This window comes from Lithobates pipiens, unplaced genomic scaffold (assembly GCF_037356315.1).
Source record: "Lithobates pipiens isolate NorthernLeopardFrog02 unplaced genomic scaffold, aLitPip1_a1.2 Scaffold_28, whole genome shotgun sequence".
In the NCBI taxonomy this organism is placed as follows: Eukaryota; Metazoa; Chordata; class Amphibia; order Anura; family Ranidae; genus Lithobates; species Lithobates pipiens.
Genome location: NW_027507789.1, coordinates 51843270 through 51868872, shown reverse-complemented (window position 1 = coordinate 51868872; position 25603 = coordinate 51843270). Strand labels below are relative to the sequence as shown.

At 43.4% G+C, this 25603-nt stretch overlaps 1 protein-coding gene across 2 annotated transcripts in view; it reads right to left on the bottom strand.

Annotated features, from left to right (window-relative positions):
• The window catches only part of SNX21 (sorting nexin family member 21), a 53974-nt gene that overhangs the window by 25034 nt on the left and 3337 nt on the right, over positions 1-25603 (bottom strand). The window contains exons 1-2 of one of the 2 annotated variants that reach the window (XM_077459219.1): positions 21568-21673; positions 1730-1913 (exon numbers count right to left, since the gene is read on the bottom strand). In XM_077459219.1, coding sequence (XP_077315345.1) covers positions 1730-1913 — 184 coding nt within the window. In that variant the 5' untranslated portion in view covers positions 21568-21673. Of the gene's footprint in view, positions 1-1729; positions 1914-21567; positions 21674-25603 lie in introns of those variants that run through there. The other variant, XM_077459218.1, reaches the window with a different exon arrangement.

Here is a 25603-nt window from a genome sequence, read left to right as displayed (position 1 = left end):
TGCTTTAGTTCAACGCTCATTAAAACACTAAAGCTTATTACACACATTGAGATTAACGGATGAATGATCATCTTTTTTTTTTTTGTTTTGTTTTTTGCATGCTAGTCTCCAAATCGAAAATGAAGAGGTTACTAAAGTACAGAAAATTATCGAACAACAGAATAAAAATTCAGAAGTGACGTAACTTATTGCATTTTTGGACAACTGTACCGATTAAAAACGAAAGTCTTACGATCTGGAATCATACGAGAAAAAAACTTGTATTTGTCCCTTTGAAAAATTTGGACAAAAGCTGTATGCCAACAATCAGATTATCATATGATCACTTTGAAAGCGGTATTTGTATGATTTTCTGATCGTGTGTACAATCCTTAACCCTAGCATGCGAATCCAGTCTAAACAAATTAAATGTCCTTTGTCTGAGCACTTTGTGTATTTTTGTATAGCAACCTCTTAATGATCTATTTTAACAGATAACAAACTGATGTGTAAAAGTGTTTCAATCGAAAAACAAAACTGCAAAAACAAGTCATGGGAAAAAAAAATTGTGATCATAGCTCACTTGACATCATCATTTCCTTCATATATTAATCTGGTGATAAAAGGAACCCATTGCAAAATAAATAACCACCACACTGAGGCTTCCACTGCTGACAATTACGTCTGAGAAATGCTAGATGCCTGGCTGTCCGATTTTCTTGCTCCAATACCTGAAGTCGATTAACCAGATCAAAAAGTATGCAGAAAAGGGCCTCTGGCTTTCCTGATTTGCATACTTGTTCCAGGGGCAGTCGCTTCATTATACTGACTATAGTGGATCATAAAAGGAGGCTAGCAATGGCCGCCCTCATAATTCTCTCATGATAGGTTTACGTTAACATTTATCTCCAGACAAAATTTTGTTTCAGATTTTATATTTGTCAAAAAAAAAAAAATATATATATATATATATATATATATATATATAGAAGGAAAAAAAAAAAAAAAAAGAGGGGGTGGGAGGTTCAATCTCCCACAGATCTTTAGAGAAAAAAAACAAAACAAAAAAAAAACACACCCTATACATTTTTTTTTACTGCAATCTTCAGGACCCTCCAATGAGGTCACAGCTCCTTCCTCTTTTTACTCAGTCCTTGCCCATACGCAAGGATGGTTACTGTGAGTCCAGGTTGCATATGGAGCACCTGCAGGGAGAGTGCGCATGACAGCCTGGTACCACAGGAGATGGTATGGATGATGCTTGCCTTCATTCAACCCAGGAAATGGAGCAGCTGATGCAGGGCTAATATTCCATATCTTTTTTTTTTTAGTTTAATAGGTACATAGCAGCAAAAAAGGAAAATAGGAGGTGCTGCTTTAAAATTTCATAAAGGCCCTAAAATGGGGAGCTTGAGATTAATTTTCCATGTTTGTCAATTGCACCCCAACTGCTGGGTCAGGAAGGGTGTCCTGAGCTGAACGTTAAGAACATCCACATGACGGTAAGCTCGTTTTCCAGTTTTGCATGGTTAATACAAGCTTAAGCTCCACCGTCACAGCAGAGGCAGCAGAATGTACCAAACAAAACTATTTATATATTGACATTGCTTGAGGCCTGAAGAAATGGGCACACCCTGAAAGCTTGCCCTGAAAATTTGGATGTTGGTGCAAATAAAAAATAAATAAAAGTATCATGGTATTTGTTGAGCTGCAATTTGAGATGACATTTTCTTCTCCAGTAATTCAGTACCTGTTCCATCACTCTCCTCAGAGCCCAGGCTGTCTTCACTCAAACTAAGCATCCCACTCAGCCGTACTGCCATGTCTGGATCATCCACCAACTCTGCAGTCTCTGGCGGTTCCTCAGGTGGTCCGGGGCCTCTTTGATCTTTAAGTGTGGAAGGACGGAGATGCTTAAGAAACTTGGATGCCATCTAGAATGAGATTCAACATCTGAGTCTAAGCCGATTATAAAGAGTCCTTTATGACAGGCATAACAATTAAACATTCCATTTGAAAGATTTACCTGTATAGAAGACACTAAATACTTACCTCTTCCACTACCCACAGTGCTGAATGCAGCTTTGATGAAGAGGCCTGCTGAGGATTTTAAGAAACTGACACTTCCTGGAGTGTCAATCTCCTGTTTCCCTGCAGTGCTCACTGTTCCTCCTGCTGACTGCCATGTCACTACTCTGTTCTGTAGAGAAAGGTCAGTGGGAGGAACCAGTAAGTGCTGCAGGAGAAACAGAAGATCAACAATCCCAAAGGAGGTAGTTAGTAGGGAGTTTATTATCTAAATGCAGAGAGTGAATTCAGATTATAAAAAAGGGGGATTTTAGGACCACTTCAATCTGTTGTATATGAATTAGAATAACAGGAGTGGGCCAGGGACACTTAGGCTGGATTCACACCTATGTAGTTTTAGTGCTTTTTGCAGATTTGCACTACAGTCCATTTAACATGGTTTTCTATGGAACATGTTCTGTAATGGAAGTCTTCAAAAATGCAAAAAGCACTAAAACTGCATAGGTGTGAATCCAGCCTTAGGCTGCATTTGGACTGGAGCGTCTTCAGCTCATAAAACACCCAACAAGCAAAATCCTAGAAGAAGACGAAGAAGACGAAGAAGACGAAGAAGACGAAGAAGACGAAGAAGACGAAGAAGACGAAGAAGACGAAGAAGACGAAGAAGACGAAGAAGACGACACTTCTTTGGGGCAGATTACAGGCGGTTTTCTGCCTTTTACATTAGGGACCTGAACAAAAACACGCAACTTTGAAATGCTTAGGTGTGAATGTAGCATTAGACCCCTTTCATATGACTTGTCCCACGATTTTGTATTGCAAAAATCGCATGACAAGTTAATCTCCATGCTTTTCAATGATTACCATTCATATTGGCATGACTTTAAGTCGTGCCGACTTCAAAGTAGTCCCTGCACTACTTTGGTCCAACTTCCATGATGTCCATAGACCTCAATGTTAAACCCTCACATAGTATGCAAATGGTACCCGAATAATATCAACGCGATTTCAGTACGACTTTGTAAGCACAAGCAGCTTTTTGACCCTTGTCCCACCCAATCCTTTCAGCATAGTAGCCCCTCCCAAGCACATTTTTCTACCACACATTCACTTCCTGGTTATTCTCAGCAGCAATGTGCTCCAAATAGCCCAAAAAAAATAAAATAAAATAATAATAATTATGAGATGTCCTTTATAATGAGCAAATCATTTGATTGATCCGTGAGCTGCAGCAGCAATGACAACTCCTGTGGCAATATATTGAGTAGCAAACATTCTGTCACAAGACACCAACCAGGAACTGGAAACAACTATGGCAGGAAAAGGAATTGCCTCACACCATGTATGTTTTCATTGGTTAATGCCAAAGTTGTGGCAAAGTTGTACAAAGTAGCACTGATCCCAAATCGCATCAAAATCGCACAAGTGTGAAAGGGGCCTTAGCCTTGTGAGAAAAGTTAGGTGATGCTGGATATCCTCCAGCCAGGAAATGAGGCTGTATTTGACTTCAACTTCTAAAGCACGGTCAACTTAAATGGCAAGACACCACTATCCCATAGGAATGCATGTATGTCCGTATTTCATCCGCAAACGGATGGCTGAAATACAGACATAATGTCTGCATGTGTGAAAGGGTCCTAAGGTGTGTGCATAGACTCCCTCTAGTGGAGCATTAAGGCATGACATGTTTTCCCTAATGGAAGAAAGCATAGATGGACTTGTTAGTTCCCAAGTTTCTTCCCTTACCTCTGCAGCGGGATCTGCTGAATTAACAGACAATCCATCATGGCGGGCTGTGTTTAGCAAACCTTCAAGGACCGGGTCCTTTGAGATTGCGGTTCCACTCCCTTGCACCTGTAAAAAGCGCTCCACCAGGAAAGCTTTAGGTAATGTATCAAGACCCGAGCCCTGGGTCCAGCCCTACAAAGAGGCAAAACCTTGTGCTTTGGATATGAGGCCCCAGGTACCATCCACTTTGGCCACAGTGGCACTTTGGATTAATCTGATCTATGGAGGCTATTTAAATCCAACATGGATCCCTCCTGGGGTTCCTCAGAGAAAATCTTCACTCGTGACCAACACCTTAGACACTGGCGAACTGATAGTGAACTTCCTGGATTGGGTATACCAGTGTCCATCACCTGAAGGTGGTCTATAACCCATTAAGTAATTACTTAAGGCGCTGTGTCCCATGATGTACAATAAAGAAACAGTACATTTGTTCTCCATGGCCCCACCACATGGAGAATGTAGCTACACTGTTGCGCACTCCCAAGATAGACTATGAAGTATGGGATTAGTATTATGTATAGAAAAATGCACATGACCGCGACTACTACTGCTTGTTCAAAACAGAAGTAGATTTGTAAATTCTCTTTAGTGTCTGCCTATAATCGTAGGGCAATTACACAACTTTTCCTGACTAAAGCTGGCCATAGACAGTTAGGCGGGTTAAAAAAAAAAAAAAAAAAAAAAAGAAGGGTGAAGATTTCCTTATTCGCACAAACAAGGCGAATGGAGGATTCCCCCACATGGGGGCATTGTATGCGGACAGCAGGATGCAGAGCTGTCAGAATACATGGATCAGTGGCTGCTGATCAACAAAAGCTTTCCAGCAGGTCGCTTCGTCAGAAGCCAAGTTTCATTCAGGGTATGGCCAGCTCAACAATAGTTTATGTATTAACATTAGCTGAATTTAACTACCTCAGCTCCAGAAGGTTTTACCCCCTTCATAACTAGGTCATTTTGCGCTTTACACAAATAGAACTTTCTTTTGATGGTACTTCATTAGCACTGGGTTTTATTTTTTATTATATAAAAAACAACAAAAAAAAAAAAAAGGGAGAGATCCCTCTGTACAGAGCCCTATATTGAGGCTGATCAGCAGGTCCCAGCCATGAATTATTGGCTGGGAACTGCTGACAAAATGCCCATTGTGTACAATCAGGCGTGCCCTAAACTCAGAAATAAGCAGCGACATACAGCTTTGGCCAAAAGCTTGGAGAATGACATATTAAAGCGGAGGTCCACCCTAAAGTGGACCTTCCGCTCATCGGAACCCTCCCTACAGTACAGGTATCTGTACCCACTTCCGGGATAGCTCTCTGCAGAAAGGGGCGTACATTAAGCCCCTTTCCGCAAGTGCCCCGCTGCCTGCTGGGAAACACACAGATCCCAGAGGCAGCGGGGACCGTCCTTATTGCGCAGCGCAACTCGCGCATGCGCAGTAGGGAACCGGGAAATGAAGCCGAAAGGCTCCATTTCCTGATTCCCATACCCAAGATGGCGGCGGCAGGACCCGAGAGATGATCTAAAGATCGGCTTCGGGTGCCGACATCGCGGGCGTGCTGGACAGGTAAGTGTCACTATTTTAAAAGTCAGCAGCTGCAGTATTTGTAGCTGCTGGCTTTTAAAAAAAAAAAAAAAAAAAAAACACGCGGAGTCCCGGCGGACTCCCACTTTAGTTTGCACAAAGTCTGCTTCCTCCGTTTTTATGATGGCAATTTGCACATACTCCAGAATGTTATGAAGAGTGATCAGATGAATTGCAATTAATTGCAAAGTCCTTCTTGGCCATGAAAATGTCCCCAAAAAAAAAAAAAATAACTAATCTCGCCTGCGTTCACATTAGAGTGAATTGACATGCCAAATCGCAGCCTATTGGACTGTCCCAATTTGTGCCAATGCACCAATTTCCAAAAGTAGTTCCTGCACTACTTTTGGCAACTTTGGGGGTGATTTCATTCGACATCTGTACATGAACCCACACAGATGTCTTTCAAATCACCCCCAAACTCACACTGAAATGCGGGTTTGAATTTGCACGATTTCAAACCCACGTTCAGTGTGAATGAGGGCTTTCACTGCATTTAAGCCCTGCCGCAAAAGGACCAGCTGACATGTCAGTGAGTCGCTCGTTAACACAGGTGTCAGTGTTAATTAGGACAAGGCTGGAAATCACTCTGTAATGCTAATTGAGTTAGAATAACAGACTTGACGTATTAACCACTTCCCAACTGGCGCACAACGATGTATGTCGGCAGAATGGCACGGGCAGGCGAATTGGCATGCAGGTACGTCCATTTGTATTTGCCACCCTGCCATCGCGGGCGCGCCGGTCGGGACCCCCGTGAGACCGGTCGCAGGTCCCACGGACTCGATTGCCACGGGGATACCCGCAATCGTTTCACGGGGAGGCTGAATGAGGAGATGCTGATGTAAACGGCATCTCCCCGTTCTGCCTAGCAACAAGTGACACTGATCTCTGCTTCCTGTGATTGGAGCGGAGATCAGTGTTCACTAACACACAGCCCAGCCCCCCACAGTTAGTAACACGCCCCTAGGACACACTTAACCCCTACAATGCTACCCCTTGGTTAACCCCTTCACTGCCAGTGTCATTTACACAGGAATCAGTGCATTTGTATAGCACTGATTGCTGTATAAATGACAATGGTCCCAAAAATGTGTAAAAAATGTCTGATGTGTCCGCCATAATGTCGCAGTCACAATAAAAAAAAAAATCCCTGATCACCGCCATTACTAGTAAAAAAAAAAAAAAAAATATTAATAAAAATGCCATAAAACTATCCCCTATTTTGTAAACGCTATAATTTTCTTTTTGATATTTTTGGGGGATATTATAGCAAAAAGTAAAAAATAATGCTTTTTTTTTTTTTAAATTGTCACTCTTTTTGTTTATAGTGGAAAAAAGAAAAATTGCAGGGGTGATCAAATACCACCAAAAGAAAGCTCTATTTGTGGGAAAAAAAATAAATAAAAAATAAAAAATAAAAAAAAAAGGGACGTCAATTTTGTTTGGGAGCCATGTCGCACGACCGCGCAATTGTCAGTTAAAGCACCGCTGTGCCGAATCGCAAAAAAGTGGTCTGGTCTTAAGCCAGCAAAATGGTCCGGTCTGAAAGTGGTTAAAAGGAGATCGGTGCTTGAAATCATTGTTCTTCCTCTGTTAACCATTTTTTTTTGGTGCAACAAATGCAAGGTTTGCAATAGCACTAAAGGAGGGGAGAAAAAAAAAAAAAGTTTTCCCTCATTCAGCGACGATAAAAATGATAAATTTAAGTCTTTAATTACTTGTGATCGTACCCATGTGGTTTACGTACTTGAATGTCCATGCCAGAACCACCAGAAGATTAAAGACGAGAATTAATGAGCATGCTAGTAATAATAAGAAGGATAAGAATAAGGATTTGAGAAACATAACGTTTCACAACATTTTAAAATTTTAAAAAAAATACAACAGCGACCCCAAGAAGCTTTTCTTCTATGAGTGATAGAATCATGGGGCATTGGAGGTGGTAAGATATGCTCAAAGAGGTATCAAGGAGAGAAACACAATAGGTATATAGATAGGGGACCTTACAGCCACAAGGACTCAATATCCATATAGACCAGGAATTTGCAATTAGCGGACCTCCAGCTGTTGCAGAACTACAAGTCCCATGAGGCATAGCAAGACTGACAGCCCCAAGCATGACACCCAGAGGCAAAGGCATGATGGGACTTGTAGTTTTGCAACAGCTGAAGGTCCGCTAATTGCATATCCCTGATATAGACTTTAATTGTTTTCTGACCAATTTCTGATTTATGCACCTTACATTTATAACACACTCTGGCTATTTTGGGAACACAGTCTCACAGTACCTTGTGCTATTGGTACTAACATTTATAGGAATATATAATGGAATATATTAGAGGATATTTCTGTTTGCGGGAGTATGGAATAAAGTTCTTTTGTTCTGTATCTGGCCGTTAAAAAAAAAAAACATAAAAACATTATTGGAGTAAATTTTTTCATTTGCATATATTCAGCTTTCTTATACCATTGATGAATTGATATAGATTTAGAGCTATTTTTTTAATTATGTGTCTAAATATTACACATTGCTGTATTAACTGCGTATATTTTCAAAAGTACATTTGTTTAGCTTTTTGTATAAGTGATAGTATATAGCATGTTGGAATTCAATCTGTGATATTATGCATGTATAAATACAGTTTTGGGTCCACAATCAGCGTCACAGCGAGTTGACCAAATCTCAGGGCCGTTTGCCCATATATAAAAATGGCGTGGAGACTTCAGACAACCTGCCGCCCCGGGAAGATGTTGCATGACGAAACACGCAGGACGGGGCAAGGACTGATATCAACACGCTATCCAGGATAACACTCACGGCTTGCATACCAAGCTGAGCGGCCAGAGGTGATCAGGAACACATATGCCAGCTATTCCCAGTGTCGGGTCGGACACTTAAATGCGAGTTTAATGATCTTAAAAAGGTTTATTTAAAAAAATTAAATTTTTTTTTTGAAAAACTTGAGTTTTGAAGAGGACGATTGTGTCTCTAGTTCTAGTACTGCAGTGTTACACAATGGCTGTGCTTCGTTACTCCCTCCCTTACTGGAAGTCTAATGACTAACTTGAAAACCATGCACTACCCGCTTGGCTGAGGTTATCTCAGACACCAATGACTAGTTGCCTGGCTGCCATGCTAATGCTTTGTCACCAATACTTTGGGTCATTGACCTGAAAAAGTATAAAGATGCTGCAGGTGTGTCCCTCAAAACATACTGGATGCCCAACACAGCCAAGCAAGGAGCATTTTTAGAATTTAGGTTGAATAAAGACACCAGTCCATCCAGTTCAACCTGAGTGTCTACAATTGTCCCTATCCCTGTACATTGCACACTCACATTGGTCCCTACCCTCAAGGAGCCCACAATCCAAGGTCCCCATTTATATACTAGGGCCAATTTTGGACATAAGCCAATTAACCTACCTGCATGTCTTTGGAGTGTGGGAGGAAACCGGAGTACCCGGAGGAAACCCACGCAGGCACAGGGAGAACATGCAAACTCCAGGCAGGTAGTGTCGTGGTTGGGATCTGAACCAGCGACCCTTCTTACTGCTAGGTGAGAGTGCTACCCACTACACCACTGTGCCGCCCATTAGCAATGGCAGCTCCCATACATCTGTCAAGGGAGGGAGGCAGTGATTGCAAACTGGGTGTCTGCTGGGAGGTGGAGGTGTAAATCACTCCCATTGTGCTACGGTGTTCTCACGGCAGCCATCAGAACACAGTGATCAGTGTTGCCAGCCATAGCAGGTGGTTGTACAAAAGTTCCTTTGTGCACTAGCGCAGTCATGTTGGAACAGGAAGGGACCATCCCCAAACTGTTCCCACAAAGTTGGAAGCATGAAATTGTCCAAAATGTCTTGGTATACCAACACCTTAAGCATTCACTTCACTGGTACTAGGGGGACAAGCCCAACCCCTGAAAAACAACCCCACACTAGAACCCCCCTTTCACCAAATCATTTGGAACAGTTCACAAAGCAAGGTCTATAAAGACATGGACGAGCTTTGGGGTGGAGGAACTTGACTGGCCTGCACAGAGAGTCTGAACCTCAACCCGAAAGAGCACCTTCAGGGGGGAAAATGAAAGCGGAGACTGTGAGCTAGGCCTTCTTGTCCAACATCAGTGCCTGACCTCACAAATACGCTTCTGGAAGAATGATCAAACATTCCCATACATACATACACACACACACACACACACACACACACACACACACACTTCTAAACTTGGTGGACAGCCTTCCTAGAGAGGGTGGAACAGCTAAATACTTAACCCTACAGACTGCCTTTAAAGTTCATGCAATGCATGAATCTATCTATTGGTGATAGAGGGGGTGGCAGGAGAGAGGGGGCGGTGCCCATGTGCCCTTATGGACACACCACCACTGATACACACACACACAGATCAGATTCCCCATCCACACATCAATGTAGATGGAGGAATCACTCCTCCTGTGCCTTTATATTCTAACAGTGGGGAGCCATCCCTGCCATCCGAATACACTGATCAGTGTTGCCCACTATAGCCAATGGCACTGATCATACAGGAAAAATCCAGACAGGCTGGTTGTACACAAGTCGATAGATTGACTTGTGTACAACCAGCCTGCCAATACCTGGATCTAAATTCATCCAGTCGCTCTATGAATGTTTGCCCTTGCTATACAGTAGCGAAGTGCTTTAGTCTGTACTCACCTTCTGCGGACGACTGTGTTCTTCAGTTCAGATACTGTACATCTAAGGCACACATAGAAATGTTAGGAATGCCTAACCAGAAATTATGGAAGCATACAAGAAATTTTTATCCCGGGATGTGTTTCTCCTATTCTTATGAATGCAGCTTTTTATGTGGCTGTGTGCCTTGCAACTCTTGACAAATACAATGCTTTCTTGTTCCTTTATTTAGATGTGGAGGCTGATTGTTTTCCCTAGGACTGGAGAGAAGTTGGGTTCTGTCCACTGGCTAAACCTGAATCCCAGGAGCAGGTTTGGGTCACATCCGGGCCAACACTAACAAAAAGTATCAAAAGAAAAGCCTCTAGCTGAAGCAACTATACTGTGTATAGTATTATATAAAACCTTCCTACACATTATGACAACATAGGAAGCATGTTCTAATGCAAGATTTAAAAGCACACGTATGGAGAGCATGAAGGCGGCCATTCCTGATCTCGCCTTCTAAAAAATTTGAATTCTCTGGCTGATCCAGTGAACAGGTTTACAGATTAGAAGTCCTGACATGCTCAGTAGGAATGAGACTTGCCAACTGAAATAGACTTCTATCTGCTGACCAGCTTTATGGAGAAGCCGATGTCATTTTCCAGCAGGACTTGGCACCTGCCTATACTGCCAAAAGTACCAATACCTGGTTTAATGATCATGGTATCATGGTGCCTGATTGGGCAGCAAATTCACCTGACCTAGAGAGAATCTGTGGGGTATTGTCAAGAAGGAGATGGAATACACCAGACCCAACAATGCAGATGAACTAAAGGCCGTCATCAAAGCAACCTGGGCATACATAACACCTTAGCAGTGCCACAGGCTGATCCCCTTCATGCCAAGCCACATTGATGCAGTAATTTATGCAAAAGGAGCCCTGACTAAGTACTAGTGCATACTATACATGGACATTTTCAGTAAGCCAACGTTTTTTTTTTTTCATTGGTCTTTTGGAATATTCTAATTTTCGGAGATACAGAATTTTGGGTTTTCACTAGCTGTAAGCCATAATGATCAAAATTAAAAAGGAAAAAAAAAAAAAATTGTTTAAAATGTATCGCACTGTGTGTAATGAATCTATAAAATATATTAGGTTTTTCACTTTTTGAATTGAATTACTGAAATAAACTTTTTGATTATATTCAAATTATTTGAGATCCACCTGCATATGGTGGAAGGATCCTAGACTAATTAGCTTCTGGTTTTGTGTATTTGGCCTCATATTCACGTTGTTTTATCTGCCCATACCAAAAGAAGCCAAGTTTTCCTTATATCATTGTCTGGAGGCCTGTTCACTCAACAGAAGCTTGCCTGTTATCCATTTCTGTCAGCCAAAAGAACAATTACCCAAGCCTGGAAAAAATAAATAAAAAAATCCATCCCCTTTCAGGGAGTGAGAGATCGCATGACCACGTTTATGCTTAAAGAGGAAGTAAACCCTGATGAGTTTACTTCCTCTTTCATTCCCTGTAAAGGCAAATCAGTAGCCCATTATGTGTCACTTACCTGACACAGGAGCCAGCGAAGTCGCCGCTGTCCCCTGTAGTCCGCCGCATCCATCTTGTTGGTGGGGTCTCGCAGCTCCGCCGCTGTCATTCGGCGAAGCCGCGATGACGTCATTCCCGCGCATGGGAGTCGACAGGCGCGGCAGCTCCATTCTTGGAAATGCCGCGCTCAGTGTGCCTGCGCCCCGCTGTCTACGGCGCATGTGCCGTAGACAGCGGTGCCCGTTTTCGGGCAGATATCTCCTAAACCATATAGGTTTAGGAGATATTGCTTGGACCTACAGGTAAGCCTTAATCTAGGCTTACCTGTAGGTCAAAGTGGTTTGTAAGGGTTTACAACCACTTTAATGAACAGATGTTGAGCATCAGCAACGACTCATGCCAAGTTTCTCAAAATTTTGGAACCATGGCTGAAATAAACCTTTCCTACCCTCCCCCGCCAGCCAGCTTGGGCAGCCTATGACGGATGGTCCCGATGCTCCCAAACCCTTACCTTCTTCCCATCTCTTGGCCTCTATCCTTCTGGCGTCCCTTTCTTCCCCAGACTCCTTTATCCTTTCTCCAACTCCCTACTAGGTAGGTGCGGGAACTCCTTTCCTCTAGATTCACACTTCTGCCTAACTTTCTTCTGGCTTCCACTAGGGGTGCAACGGATCGTCACCGATCCGTGATTCGGACGGGTCACCCCGCTCAGATCGGCACATGCCACGATCCGCAGTCTCGGCCTTAGGAAAGGCAGCGGCTTCGGCCTAGTTCTGAAGCGGCGGCCATCTTTCTACACCCAGGCCGTTTACAATGTGATCGCTCCAACGCCGGTTCCTCTCTCCCCTCTCTGTACTAACCTGTACAGTGGGGGGGGGAAAGAGATCGGATGGAAGCAGCCATCCCTCCATACCCTGCCAATACCCTACCATACCCAGCCAATATTACAGTGGGGGAGATTGTGGATATTACAGCGGGGGCTATATGGTGGTGGAATTTTAACAGGTTTTTGCAAATTAAATTATTTGCCTTTTTCCTTTTCAGTTCAGTCTAGGCTGTATATTGCACCACCTTTTGGATATTGGCGATATTGGTGAGCCCAGGGGGTGACCCGTAGTTGTGGGAAAACCTCTCTGGGACCCCTTGGCCCTTATGGTCGCATGAACACTATTTACTGCTGTTGTGTTAGCTACATTTTTTTTACTGTTTATGCATCACCTTATTTTTGCTTTCCTTGTGAGCCGACTTCTGTTAAAAGCTTAATGCTAGCCGCTGCATGGGTGGAACTTTTGCAAGTTAACCACTTGTTAAAAAAACAAAAAAAAACACAAACACTATTGAAACAGATGTTTTGAAACAAACACACATACAGATCAGAAATTCCAAATCGTATCCAGTCAGTGCCCCTTAAACAAAAATCAGCCAGGCAGCTAGCATTATCCAAGAAAAGACTGCAACTGGTGCCCTGAAATTCCCTCAGTATAACTTTCATTTTAGGTACATATAACCTTTCCACTAAAGTCTCTCACGATGTTTACCAAGGTAATGCAATTTCAAAAAGGATTTAATTTTTTTAAATCTGCAGTTTTTATTAAAACAGCATCTGGCGATACCACCATGAAGGTCCTTGGTGACAAGACTGTCCATTTCTTAAAGTGGTCGTAAACCCTTGCAAACCACTTTGACCTACAGGTAAGCCTAGATTAACCACTTCCCGACCAGCGCACGACGAAGTACGTTGACAGAATGGCACGGGCAGGCATATTGGCGTACAGGCACGTCCAATATTCAATGCCGCCCTGCCATCGGGACCCCTGTGTGTCCAGTCACGGGACCCACGGACTCGATCGCCGCGGGCATCCCCGCGATCGTCTCACGGAGCGGCCGAATGGAGGAAATGCTGTGTAAACAACATTTCTCCATTCTGCCTAGCAACTAGTGACGCTGATCTCTGCTCCATGTGATTGGAGCAGAGATCAGTGTTCACTAAATGAAAGCCCAACCCCCCCACAGTTAGTAACACACCCCTAGGAACACTTAACCCCTACACTGCCACCCACTGGTTAACCCTTTCACTGCCAGTGTCATTTACACAGGAATCACTGCATTTATATAGCAGTGATTACTGTATAAATGACAATGGTCCCAAAAATGTGTCAAAAATGTCCGATGGGTCCCCCACAATGTCGCAGTCACAATAAAAATCGCTGATCGCCGCCATTACTAGTAAAAAAAAAAAAATAGAAAATTATTAATAAAAATACTATAAAACTACCCCTATTTTGTAAACGCTATAACTTTTGCGCAAACCAATCAATAATCGCTTATTGCGATTTTTTTTTACCAAAAATATGTAGAAGAATACGTATCGGCCTAAACTGAGGGAAAAAAATGTTTTTTTATATATTTTTGGGGGATATTATAACAAAAAGTAAAAAATAATGCGTTTTTTTCAAAATTGTCGCTCTACTTTTGTTTATAGCGCAAAAAATAAAAACCGCAGGGGTGATCAAATACCACCAAAAGAAAGCTCTATTTGTGGGAAAAAAAGGACGTCAATTTTGTTTGGGAGCCACGTCGCACGACCGCGCAATTGTCAGTTAAAGCGACGCAGTGCCGAATCGCAAAAAGTGGTCTGGTCTTTGACCAGCAAAATGGTCCGGTCTGCAAGTGGTTAAGGCTTACCTGTAGGTCCAAGCAATATCTCCTAAACCTATATGGTTTAGGAGATATTTGCCCGAAAACGGGCACCGCTGTCTACGGCGCATTCGCCGTAGACAGCGGCGCGCAGGCGCACTGAGCGTGGCATTCTCAGCGACGGAGTTGCCGCGCGTGTCGGCTCCCGTGCGCATGCGCGGGAGTGACATCATCGCGGCTTCGCCGAATGACAGCGGCGGAGCTGCGAGACCCCACCAACAAGATGGATGCGGCGGACTACAGGGGACAGCGGCGACTTCGCTGGCTCCTGTGTCAGGTAAGTGACACATAATGGGCTACTATGCGATGCATAGTAGTCCATTATGCTTTGCCTTTGCAGGGAATGAAAGAGGAAGTAAACTCATCAGGGTTTACTTCCTCTTTAATGGTGCTCCTGTGTTGTCAACCTAAATTCTTCTTAATTTGCAGGGATTTCCTCTCACTCCCCGTTTAGGAAGGTTCCTGACCCTGCTAGCCCCCCGATCACAAAATAGTCTCCAAAACTCCAGACACTGGGCACACGCTTCCCGAGACTCAACGTACCAGACGCAAAACTTTATTTTTTATTTTTTTTTTTTTTTTTTTTTTATTGAAAGCCTGTGGCGTGCAAAACACACTCAAAAACTTCACCCGGAGCATAAAAAATGTGCACACACAGAGTGACACAAAAAAGTGCAGCGGATACACAAGACCTCTGAAATCAGAGGGCCTTGTCCTGAATCCCCCGGGGCGTTAGGCTCCAGACAGGGACTAGAACACTTAAAACTTGGTCCTTCTGGCCGAAACCAGGCGGACCCCGTTCTTTGGAAGGTCTGCCGAAACAGACCCACCCAAATACTAGGTGAGGCTCCCCCGAAGGCAGACCTGTGCACAGGACGCAAAACCTCTGCCTTAACCTAATCCATCAACTACTCTCTGCAAACACCTCAGATGCATGTTATTGGCACATACAGCAACAGTGAAGGAACACCAATGGTGATAAGGCCAGAGAGAATAGATACACTAGACCAGGGGTGGCCAACCAGTGGCCCGGGGGCCACATGTGGCCCGTGGAGCCCTTTGATGTGGCTCGCGACCTCCTTCTCTGGAATGGCGAGTTAGCAAGCCCAGATCGCAGGTTGCCGACCAGTCATACAACAGCATCGGTGTTGTGAATGAAGCTGGTGGTAGAAGAAGAAAACGGCTGCAGAGCAGAGCCCATAAGCTGATGCTTCCTGTACAGCGCCGGCTTTTGCCACAGGCAGAGTCTATGGCAAAGTTCAGTTAACCCACAGCACTACCCTGCACCCGCGGTGTGGGTAATCAGTGTGAAAGCAGTTTAGGCCCTTTTCACACGATCGGCCCTACCCAATTGGACCCTCAATTCACCTCTACAGAGCGGCAGATGTAAACAGACTTTTGTCCGTTTACTCCCGCCTGCCTCCAATCCGGTCCTAAAAATCTGAAAAAAAAAAAAAGAGAAGGGAGTTCACCCTCTTCCATCTGGGTGGATCGGTTTGGAGGGCCTATAGAGTAGCCGTGACCTGTCATCCGCCCGATCCGCTATTTGTAGCCCCCGACTGGTAACCAAGTTGCTTAAGTGGCCCTTGCTCTTAAAGAGGTTGGGCACCCCTGCACTAGACCTAGAAAGATATAGGACTCATAAGGAACTTATTTAACAGCAGCCTCATGAAGTTTAGGGATTGCCTGGAGAACTAAGTGAGCTGGGGATCCGCATTTAAAATTCATAGTTCAGGACCTCAGCATCCCCACTATGCAAGAACTCGATCTGCCAATTTGTAGGTTAGGCCCTCAAACTTCAGACTACAGTGGATATAAAAAGTCTGCACCCCCCTGTTAAAATGTCAGGTTTCTGTGATGAAAAAAAACAAAAAAATTAATAAAAATAAAACACAAAACCACAACAAATAAAAATAACTTTCAGAACCTTTTCCACCTTTAATGTGACCTATAAACTGTTCAACTCAATAAAATAATGTGGTTGTATAAGTGTACACACCCTCTTAACTGGGGGTGTAGCTGTGTTCAGAGTCAGTACACATCTGCCATCATTAAAAGTGTCTCTGATTAACCCCAAATAAAGTTCAGCTGTTCTAGTAGGTCTTTCCTGACATTTTCTTAGTCACATCCTACAGCAAAAACCATGGTCCGCAGGAGAGCTTCCAAAGCATCAAACAGATCTCATTGTTAAAAGGTATCAGTTAGGAGAAGGGTAAAAAAGAATTTCCAAGGCATTATATATACCATGGAACACAGTGAAGACAGTTATCATCAAGTGGTGAAAATATGGTACAACAGTGACATTAGCAAAAACTGGACGTCCCTCTAAAATTGATGAAAAAGACCAGAAGAAAACTGGTCAGGGAGCCTGCCAAGAGGCCTACAGCAACATTGAGGCTGGGTTCCCAAATATGCAAATTGGATGCAGGTTTCTCCGCATCCAATTAGCATTACATGAGATTGTGACTGGCTCTCTACGGAGCCGGTTCACATATCTCCGTTGCAGCTGTAGAGGGGCTTGCACAGGAGTGCTGTGCATCTTTAGCTCAATTTCAGGCAAAAAAAAATTTGTCCCTGAAAACAGAGAACACACCGGACCCCTGCTGCGAGCTCCATTCGTCAGAGGTGTGAACCCAGCCTAAAGGAGCTACAGGAATATCTGGCAAGTACTGGCTGTGTGGTACATGTAACAATCTCCCATATTCTTCATATGTCTGGGCTATGGAGTAGAGTGGCAAAACGGAAGCCTTTTCTGAAGGAAAAACATCCAAGCCCCGCTAAATTTTTCAAAAACACATCTGAAGTCTCCCAAAAGCATGTGGGGAAAATGTCTGATGAAACCAAGGTTGAACTTTTTGACCATAATTCCAAAAGTAATGTTTGGTGCAAAAACACTGCACATCACCAAAAGAACACCATACCCAAAGTAAAGCATGGTGGTGGCAGCATCATGCTTTGGGGTAGTTTTTCTTCAGCTGGAACAGGGCCTTGGTCAAAGTAAAGGGAATTATGAACAGTTCCAAATACCGGTTAATATTGGCACAAAACCTTCAGGCATCTGCTACAAAGCTGAACACGAAGAGGAACTTCATCTTTCGGCATGACAACGACCCAAGGCATACATCCAAATCAACAAAGGAATGGCTTCACGAGAAGAATAACGTTTTGGAATGGCCCAGCCAGAGCCCAGACCTGAATCTGATTGAAAATCTGTGGGGTGATCTGAAGAGGGCTGTGCACAGGAGATGCCCCTGCAATCTGACAGATTTGGAGTGTTTTTGCAAAGAAGAGTCAAGATGTGCCATGCTGATAGAATCGTACCCAAAAAGACTGAGTGTTGTAATAAAATCAAAAAAGGTGCTTCAACAAAGTATTAGTTTAGGAGTTGCACACTTATGCAACCATATTATTATTCAATTGAGTTGTACAGTTTATAGGTCACATTAACAGGTGGAAAAGGTTCTGAAATGATTTAGTTTTGTCTATTTTTTTTACATCACAGAAACCTGACTTTTTAACAGGGGTGTGTAGACTTTTTTTGTATGTTAAGATATAAACCCTCTCTCATCCATGAACCAAGGCCTAATCTTACATGTGAGATATAAGAGCAAGAGCCAATATAATCAAAATTATCTGACAGACAACCAGAAGTTCCAGGAACAAAGTGATCTTCTTGAATTGACTTACTACCTTAAAAGGGGTTGTAAAGGTTTGTTTTTTATTTTCTAAATAGGTTCCTTTAAGCTAGTGCATTGTTGGTTCACTTGCCTTTTTCTTTCACTTTCCCTTCTAAATGTTTTTTTTTCTTTGTCTAAATTTCTCACTTCCTGTTCCTCCTCAGTAAGCTCTTCTGGCTGACTAAACACCGCTCGGATGATGGTGTAAAGTTTACTGAAGAGAAACAGGAAGTGAGAAATTCAGACAAAGAAAAAAAAAAAACATTTAGAAGGGAAATCGAAGGAAAAAGGTAAGTGAACTAACAATGCACTAGCTTAAAGGAACCTATTTAGAAAATAAAAAATAAAGCTTTACAACCCCTTTAAAGAAAAGTAGACAATAGGTTTTATGTATAAAAGGCAAAATCAAGTATCCGTCCGATCGGTTTCTTTCCTCTTCTTCTGCTTCTCTGTTGATACATAAATGCTACATAAACCCCACAGCTGTAAAACGTGAGAATCCTAGACCTAAGTAGAAGGACTTAGGAGATGCTATCCCTGTCAGAAAGACAGGATCTGCACCCGCTACTGCCAATACCAGTGAGGGTGAGAATGAAAGACTAAATCCTAATTACCAATGCCCCATCAACAAGTCACATCCTCTCAGAAAAATGTTGAGCTTTAAGGGAAAGACCCTTGGAGGAATGCAGGGGGTTCCTAAGGAGTCAGGATATCTACTTCAGATGTTGTGCATTACAGCACTTCACCAAAACACTGCAAAGCTACAGTTAAGTGCTCGGAATGCGACAGCAGCATGCACGCATCAGCCTTCATCCAGGCTCCTCTAAACAGAACTCTGTACTCGCCCACGTTAAGTCATGGCAGAGAAAGGCACAATTTGCCAAAGTGTAGTGAGGTTTTCCTCAAAAGACTTGGGAGAAAAATGCATGCAACCTACACCAGGAGGGTGAGGTATTACATGCTGTTCATACTCAGTCACTAGGAGATTCATTTTCTGTATTCGGCAAAAAAACCTGGTTCCTGCTGCTTTCTATCTCCACCTTCTGTCCAAGTCCCCAATGCAATTGGGAATTTTGCAGAGTAGTGTTGGTAGCTCTGCACATTCTCAGTTTTCAGTGAGTTTCTATGCTGAGCATTTCCTCCCCATCACATCTGAGCAGCCCATGTGACTATAGAGCCACACAGGTGGGTGTATACACAGAGGTAAATGACAGCCCACTCCCTCCCTCCTCCATGCCCACCAACCAAACACAATAGAGGTGGGATATTACACCTTGATTGATGGAGGCTTCACCTCCCACAGGCTGGAGGGGCGTGACAGCCGGTGACTGGAAGAAATCCACCCACAGGCAGACTGGGAAAGAGCTGGGTCATGTGACAGCCGTAGAGTGAAGGAAAAAAGGGTACTTAGACTTTTCTTCATTAAAATAATTACAGTGCCATCAGCCATATATAGAGAACAATGGAAATTAAACGGTAGGGTTGAATTACTAACACTGGAGAGTGCAAAATCTGGTGCAGCTGTGCATGGAGTAGCCAATCAGCTCCCAACTTCAGCTTGTTCAATTAAGCTTTGACAAATTGGTGCCATGCCGACTTTGCAACGCCACACCGATTTCCAATAGTAGTTCTTGCACTACTTTTGGTGATTTTGGGGGTCGATTTTAATAGACATCTGTGCATGAACATGCACAGATTTCTTTTAAATCGCCCCCCGAACTTGCATTGAAATGAGAGTTTAAACCCGCCTCCAATGTGAACGAGGGCTAAAATCCGGAAGCTGATTGGTTACTATGCAGAGCTGCACAAGAATTTTGCACGCTCCGGTTTTAGTAAATCTCCCCCAATATATGTGTTTAGTGTTACTTTAACCACTTAATGACCAGCCGTCGTCATATGTCGGTAGTTTGAGGTGGAATACCATTGTTATGGCAGCATATAGCTACCATAACCCGGTATCCTCTTAAATGGCGGGAAGCTGGCTTTCAGATAAAAGTGGTCTCTGTGGCGGATCGCCTCCCACTGTGCGACAATCGGGTCCTCTCCCTGTGAGACTGGATGCCGAGTGAGGGAAAGATGGCCCCCCAACTGGGCTCCATTGAATTGGATGACGGAAGCGGCATTAAATGTCACTTCTGCCCAATGCTCTTAAAGTGGAAATTTAGATTTTTCTTCTTCAAAAGACTTTTCTCTTGCATTTAAGTCTAAATATGAGATCTGAGGTCTATTTGGCCCTAGATCTCACATTAAAGAAGTTATGTCAAGCTTTTTTTTCTATTACAAGGGATGTTTACATTCCTTGTAATAGGAATAAAAGTGACCAAAAAAAATAAAAAATTTATTCTTGATAACGCACCCCGTCGTGCCGAGTTCGTGCACAGAAGTGAAAGCATATGCAAGTGAGGCACGCACATGAAAATTATGTTTAAACGACACGTGAGGTATCGCCGCAATCATTAGCACAAGAGCAAAAATTCTAGCATAAGACCTCCTAACTTTATTGTTGTCTTATTTCTTATTTTTTAATTTAAAAAAAAGTGTATTTGTAACCAAAAAAAAATTGCGCTTGTAAGACCGCTGCACAAATACTGTGTGACAAAGTTTTGCAATTACCACCATTTTATTCTCTAGGGTGTCTGAAAAAAATAAAAAAAAACACCATATACTGTTTGGGGGTCCCAAGTAATTTTTTTTTTTTTTAAAGAGGGGTAAAAGAAAAATAGTGCTTGGAGTTCAGCTTTAAATTTTTCCCCCCCAAGTAAAACCTAAGAAAGCAGTTAAAGCGGGATTCCACCCTAAAGTGGAACCTCCGCTGATCGGATCCCTCCCCCCCTCCGGTGTCACAATTGACACCTTTCAGGGGGGAGGGGGGTGGAGATACCTGTCAAAGACAGGTATTTACACCCACTTCCGGGCATAGACTCCCGTGGGAGTCTACGCCATTTCCTGCCCTGCCGCGCTGTCTGCTGGGACACACACGGGTCCCAGTGACAGCGCGGAGATTTCCTATTGCGCGGCGCAACTCGCGCATGCGCAGTAGGGAACCGAGAAGTGAAGCCGATTCGCTTCACTTCCTGATTCCCTCACCTAGAATGGTGGCGGCAGCAGCCAAGGGCCGAGCGATCGATCGGCCTCGGCATCGCTGGAACCCGGGACAGGTGAGTGTCCATTTATTAAAAGTCAGCAGCTGTAGTATTTATAGCTGCTGGCTTTTAATAATTTTTTTTTGGTGGAATCCCTCTTTAAGTTGTATGCCATCTTACACAACCAAAGCTGTCTGTTATTTGCAATTTCAGAATTATGCGACTTGTTTGGTGTAAAAGGGAAATGTTTTGTCCTATGCACTGCACACATCTGCTGGCTCAGTGAAAATATTTAGGAAGGACAATTTATACTTTTGCTTTTATTTACTGCTCATAGAAGGAACTGCGGACGCCTCCTCCTGTACTCACTGAGAGCAATCAATTGCCCAATTACAAGGAATTCCCTTCACCACCTTCTGAACCTTAAAGGGGAACTTCAGCTTGATTATTTATCTTTTGGTTACGGCAGCAGCTACAAATACTGTGACCGCAGCATTAAAAATCAGGTACTTACCAATGTCTGGGGTCCAGTACGGTCACCCAGCAGCCAGTTCTTTTACAGTTCGCAGGAGCCGACTGAGGCTTCCTGAGGAACCACAACCAGCTTCCCACTGTGCGTGACCAGCTATTTGTGAATGATTCTGCAACCTTGCAACCTCGTAGGTCTTGTGACGAAAAAAAAAAAACCAAAAAAACTAACAAAAAACCTGTAACTCAGTTACAGTCTGGTTAGAGAGAGAGCGCAAACCACTTTTTAAGTTAAAGGGATTGTTATTTTTACAGGAAAATAAGAGACTTTACAAAACATGTTATACTTACTGCCCGGATCCTCCTCTTCTCGGGTCCCTCTTCTGCGCTCCTGGCTCCTCCCTCTTGTTCAGTGCCCCCACAGTAAGCAGCTTGCTATGGGGGCACCCAAGCTGAGTCACAGCTCCCTGTGTCCATTCAAACACAGAGTCCAGACCCGGCCCTACCCCCTCTCTCTCCTCATTGGCTGGCTGACTTTAACAGCAGCCAATGGCACAGCTGTCGGGTCTCAAATGTGTCTCTTCTGAGACACTCATGGACATCAGGTAATTATTAGGGGAGCTGCTGCACGCATAAGGCTTTTCATCTTAATGCATAGAATGCAGGATGGGTTTGATTTGGAGGCTCTTTACCACATGATCAGCCGTGTCCAATCACAATGTAAACAGGAAGAGCTGTTGATTGTTTTTTCTTCACTCGCATCTTACAAGTAGAGGAGAGCCAACTGGCTGCTCTCCTGACGGGGGGGGGGGGGGTCTGTGCTGATTGTTTATCAGCACAGCCCCCCTCGGATGCCCACCCAGGACCACCAGGATGCCGCCAGGACCACCAGGGAAATTCCAATCAGTGCCCAGGCAGCTGCCAATTAGTGCCCATCCCCAGTGCCATCAGTGATGCCTATCAGTGCCGCATATCAGTGCCACCCATTAGTGCAGCCTTTCAGTGCCCAGTGTCGCTTATGATTGCCCACCAGTGCCACCTATCGATGCCCGTCAGTGCTGCCTACCAGTGCCCATGAGTGAAGGAGAAAACTTATTTTCAAAATATTATAAGCAGAAGAATAAAAACTTTTTTTTCCACCCAAAATGCCAGGTTCTTTTTTATTTATTTAGCAAAAAATATGGAGAAGTGATCAAATACCACCAAAAGAAAGCTCTATTTGTGGGAACAAAACGATAAAAATTCTGTTTGGGTACAGTGTAGTATGACCGCGCAGTTGTCATTTAAACAGCGACAGCGCTGAAAGCTGAAAATTGGCTTGGGCAGGAAGGGGGTGTAAGTGCCCGGTATTGAAGTAGTAGGCAGTGCTTTGTAATAGTCATCAATGGCAAGCCTGTCTTCTACACCAATCATTGCCCAACAACATTCTCCACTTTAAAAGTCAGAAGCAAAGTCTCCCGAAAACCAACTTAAGAAGAACTTTGAACCAGATTTCACCTCTGAGGCCCCTTTCAGAGGAGCAGACCAATCGGGTCTGTCTGTCAGTTTTCCAGGTGGACCAGATTGGAACCTTCATTCTCCTCTATGGAGCAGCCGGTGTAAACCGACATGTGTCCGTTTACACTCACCAACATCCAATCAGATCTGATAAAAACCAGACACATGAGAATCTGTTCCTCTCCCGTTTAGCAGATCAGGTGGGATGGCAGTTTGGTGTATATGGACAGGCAGTCCATTTACATCATATCACCCATAGAGGAGAGTGGGCTGCATCAGGGAGTACCACCACAGCAGCCCAATTTTTGTCTTGTTTATTGTATTCGCTGTGTTCCCCCACCCAGCACACAGGTGTTTTTTTTACCGGTTTAGTGTGGCACAATTTTAAAAATCATACCTGCCGTGCTTTCTGCAGGCTTCCACGTTTGGCAGCCCATTAAAGTGAATAGGCTGCTGGAAACTAGCAGAAAGATTCATGTTCGATCATGCCTATAAAATGCCAAGGCTAGGTTCAAACATCTGACCTGCATGTAGGCAACTGGTTTATTTCAATGACCCAGAACAATGTGCAGAAACACGGCAAAAAAAAAAAAAAAATAAATAAAAAGCCCCTGCCCCCCCCCAAAAAAAAATAAAAAATCACACTGCACCGACTTGCGTGTGTTTTGGCGTGGGCCAAAATGCGCATTTTCCAATGCGTGGGGAATTGATGGTAACCCTGCGTGTCTACTAAAGCACAGCACCTTTTTTGCTTGCGGTTTGGGAATGCACACGATTTTGCAAGTGTACTCGACTAATACAAGTGTGAACCTGGCTTAAGGCTTCTTTCACATTGGTGGCCCTCTAAAAAAAAGTCATCTACGGTGGATTGCTTTTCAGAGGGTTGGTAAAGCAGCGGGCTGACCGCCTCCTGAACAGCTGCTTTTTTTTTACCCTTCGATTAAAAAAGGGAAATTTGTATTAGGACAATAAAAAAGCAACTGCAAGCTGAGCGTTTGGATCATGGTTGTGGGCCCCTCCTAATGAGATCAGTGCTAAAACCAACCTGATTAGATGTAAATGGATTAGAATGTTAAAAGAGTTGTAAACCCTCAAGGGTTTTCACCTTAATACATACTATGCTATAAAGGTGAAAAACCTTCTGTGCTGCAGCCCCCCAGAGCCCCCCCTTTTACTTACCTGAACCCGATCGTTCCAGCGACGAGCATGAGCCCAGCCTCTGTCTCGGGTCCTCATTGGATAGATTGATAGCAGTGGGTATCAATCAAATCCAGTGACATGGGAGTCAGGGGTGGGGCTGAGTCCTGCTGTCTGTCAATGGACGCAGCAGCAGGACTCTGGAGCGTGCCCACAGGAGTGCCCCCCCCCCCCATGCACTCACAAGGCAGAAGCACCACCGGGAACCCCAGAAGAGGATCGGGCTGCTCTGTGCAAAACCCTTTCGCAGAGCAGGTAAGTATAACATGTTTAAAAAAAAGGGAACCTTGACAAACACTTTAAGCCCTGGCTCACACCGACAGAGGGAGGAAATCGTGTAAATTCAGCTGAACTCGCACGATTTTATTCCCACATGTCAGTCCCGACTTCGGGGGGCAATTTCAGAGATCTGTGTGGGTTGCTACAGAGATGTCAATGCAAATCGCACCCCAAAGTCACCAAAAGTACAGAAAATACTTTTGGGAATTGGTGCGGCGCTGAAAATGCGGCATTGCGCTGACTCGGAACGGTGTCACTGCCAGCAATTGCCACTGAATTGGAATGCGATTTGACATGTCAAATCGCATCAATGTGAACCAGGGCTGAGACTCATACACATGATGGGAATATCAGACAAAATGATCGTCCAGATTTTTTTGCATGCTAGGCTCATACAGAAAACAAAAGAGGTTACTCAATTTACTAAAATTCTCGTACAACAGAAGCCAACGTCGGAACGGATGTCATGTATTGTATTTTGTTTCTTTGGACGTATATTGTACAATCTGGTATCATACAAGAACAGTCGTGATCGTCTTTCACTAACTAGGGCTGCAACTAACGATTATTTTCATAATCAATTAGCTGGCTGATTATGGTTTCAATTAATAACCTTAAAAAAAAAAAAAAAAAAAAGTGTGGTGTATAATTTAGTTAATATGTACAGTTTAAAAAAAAATAAAAATAGGCAAATTTATTCTTAAATATCTCTATGGAGTGGTAAATATAAATAACCAACTATACGGTTAGGGAGCAAAATCTCTAATCCACTCAATAGAAGAGATATACTGTATATACTATTAGATGATATATACTGTATATAATATTATTGAATCTGGTAAAAAGTAATTTTAAGAACATTCGTTTGATTTTCTAATCGTAAGTGGGGTAAAAAAAAAAAATCGACATTCGTTTTCAACCATAGTGATGAGAAAATTTGGAAATAGAAAACTTCTTGGTTAAGGAACTTTCAGACAGTGCATGTGATTTTTGTTCAGAAATGACATTCATTTTAAAAAACAGAATGTTAAAAACCAAGTAAAAATTTCAAACATTCTTTCATTCAGCGAACGTACAAAGATTTTTTCATATGAATATTCTCATCTGAA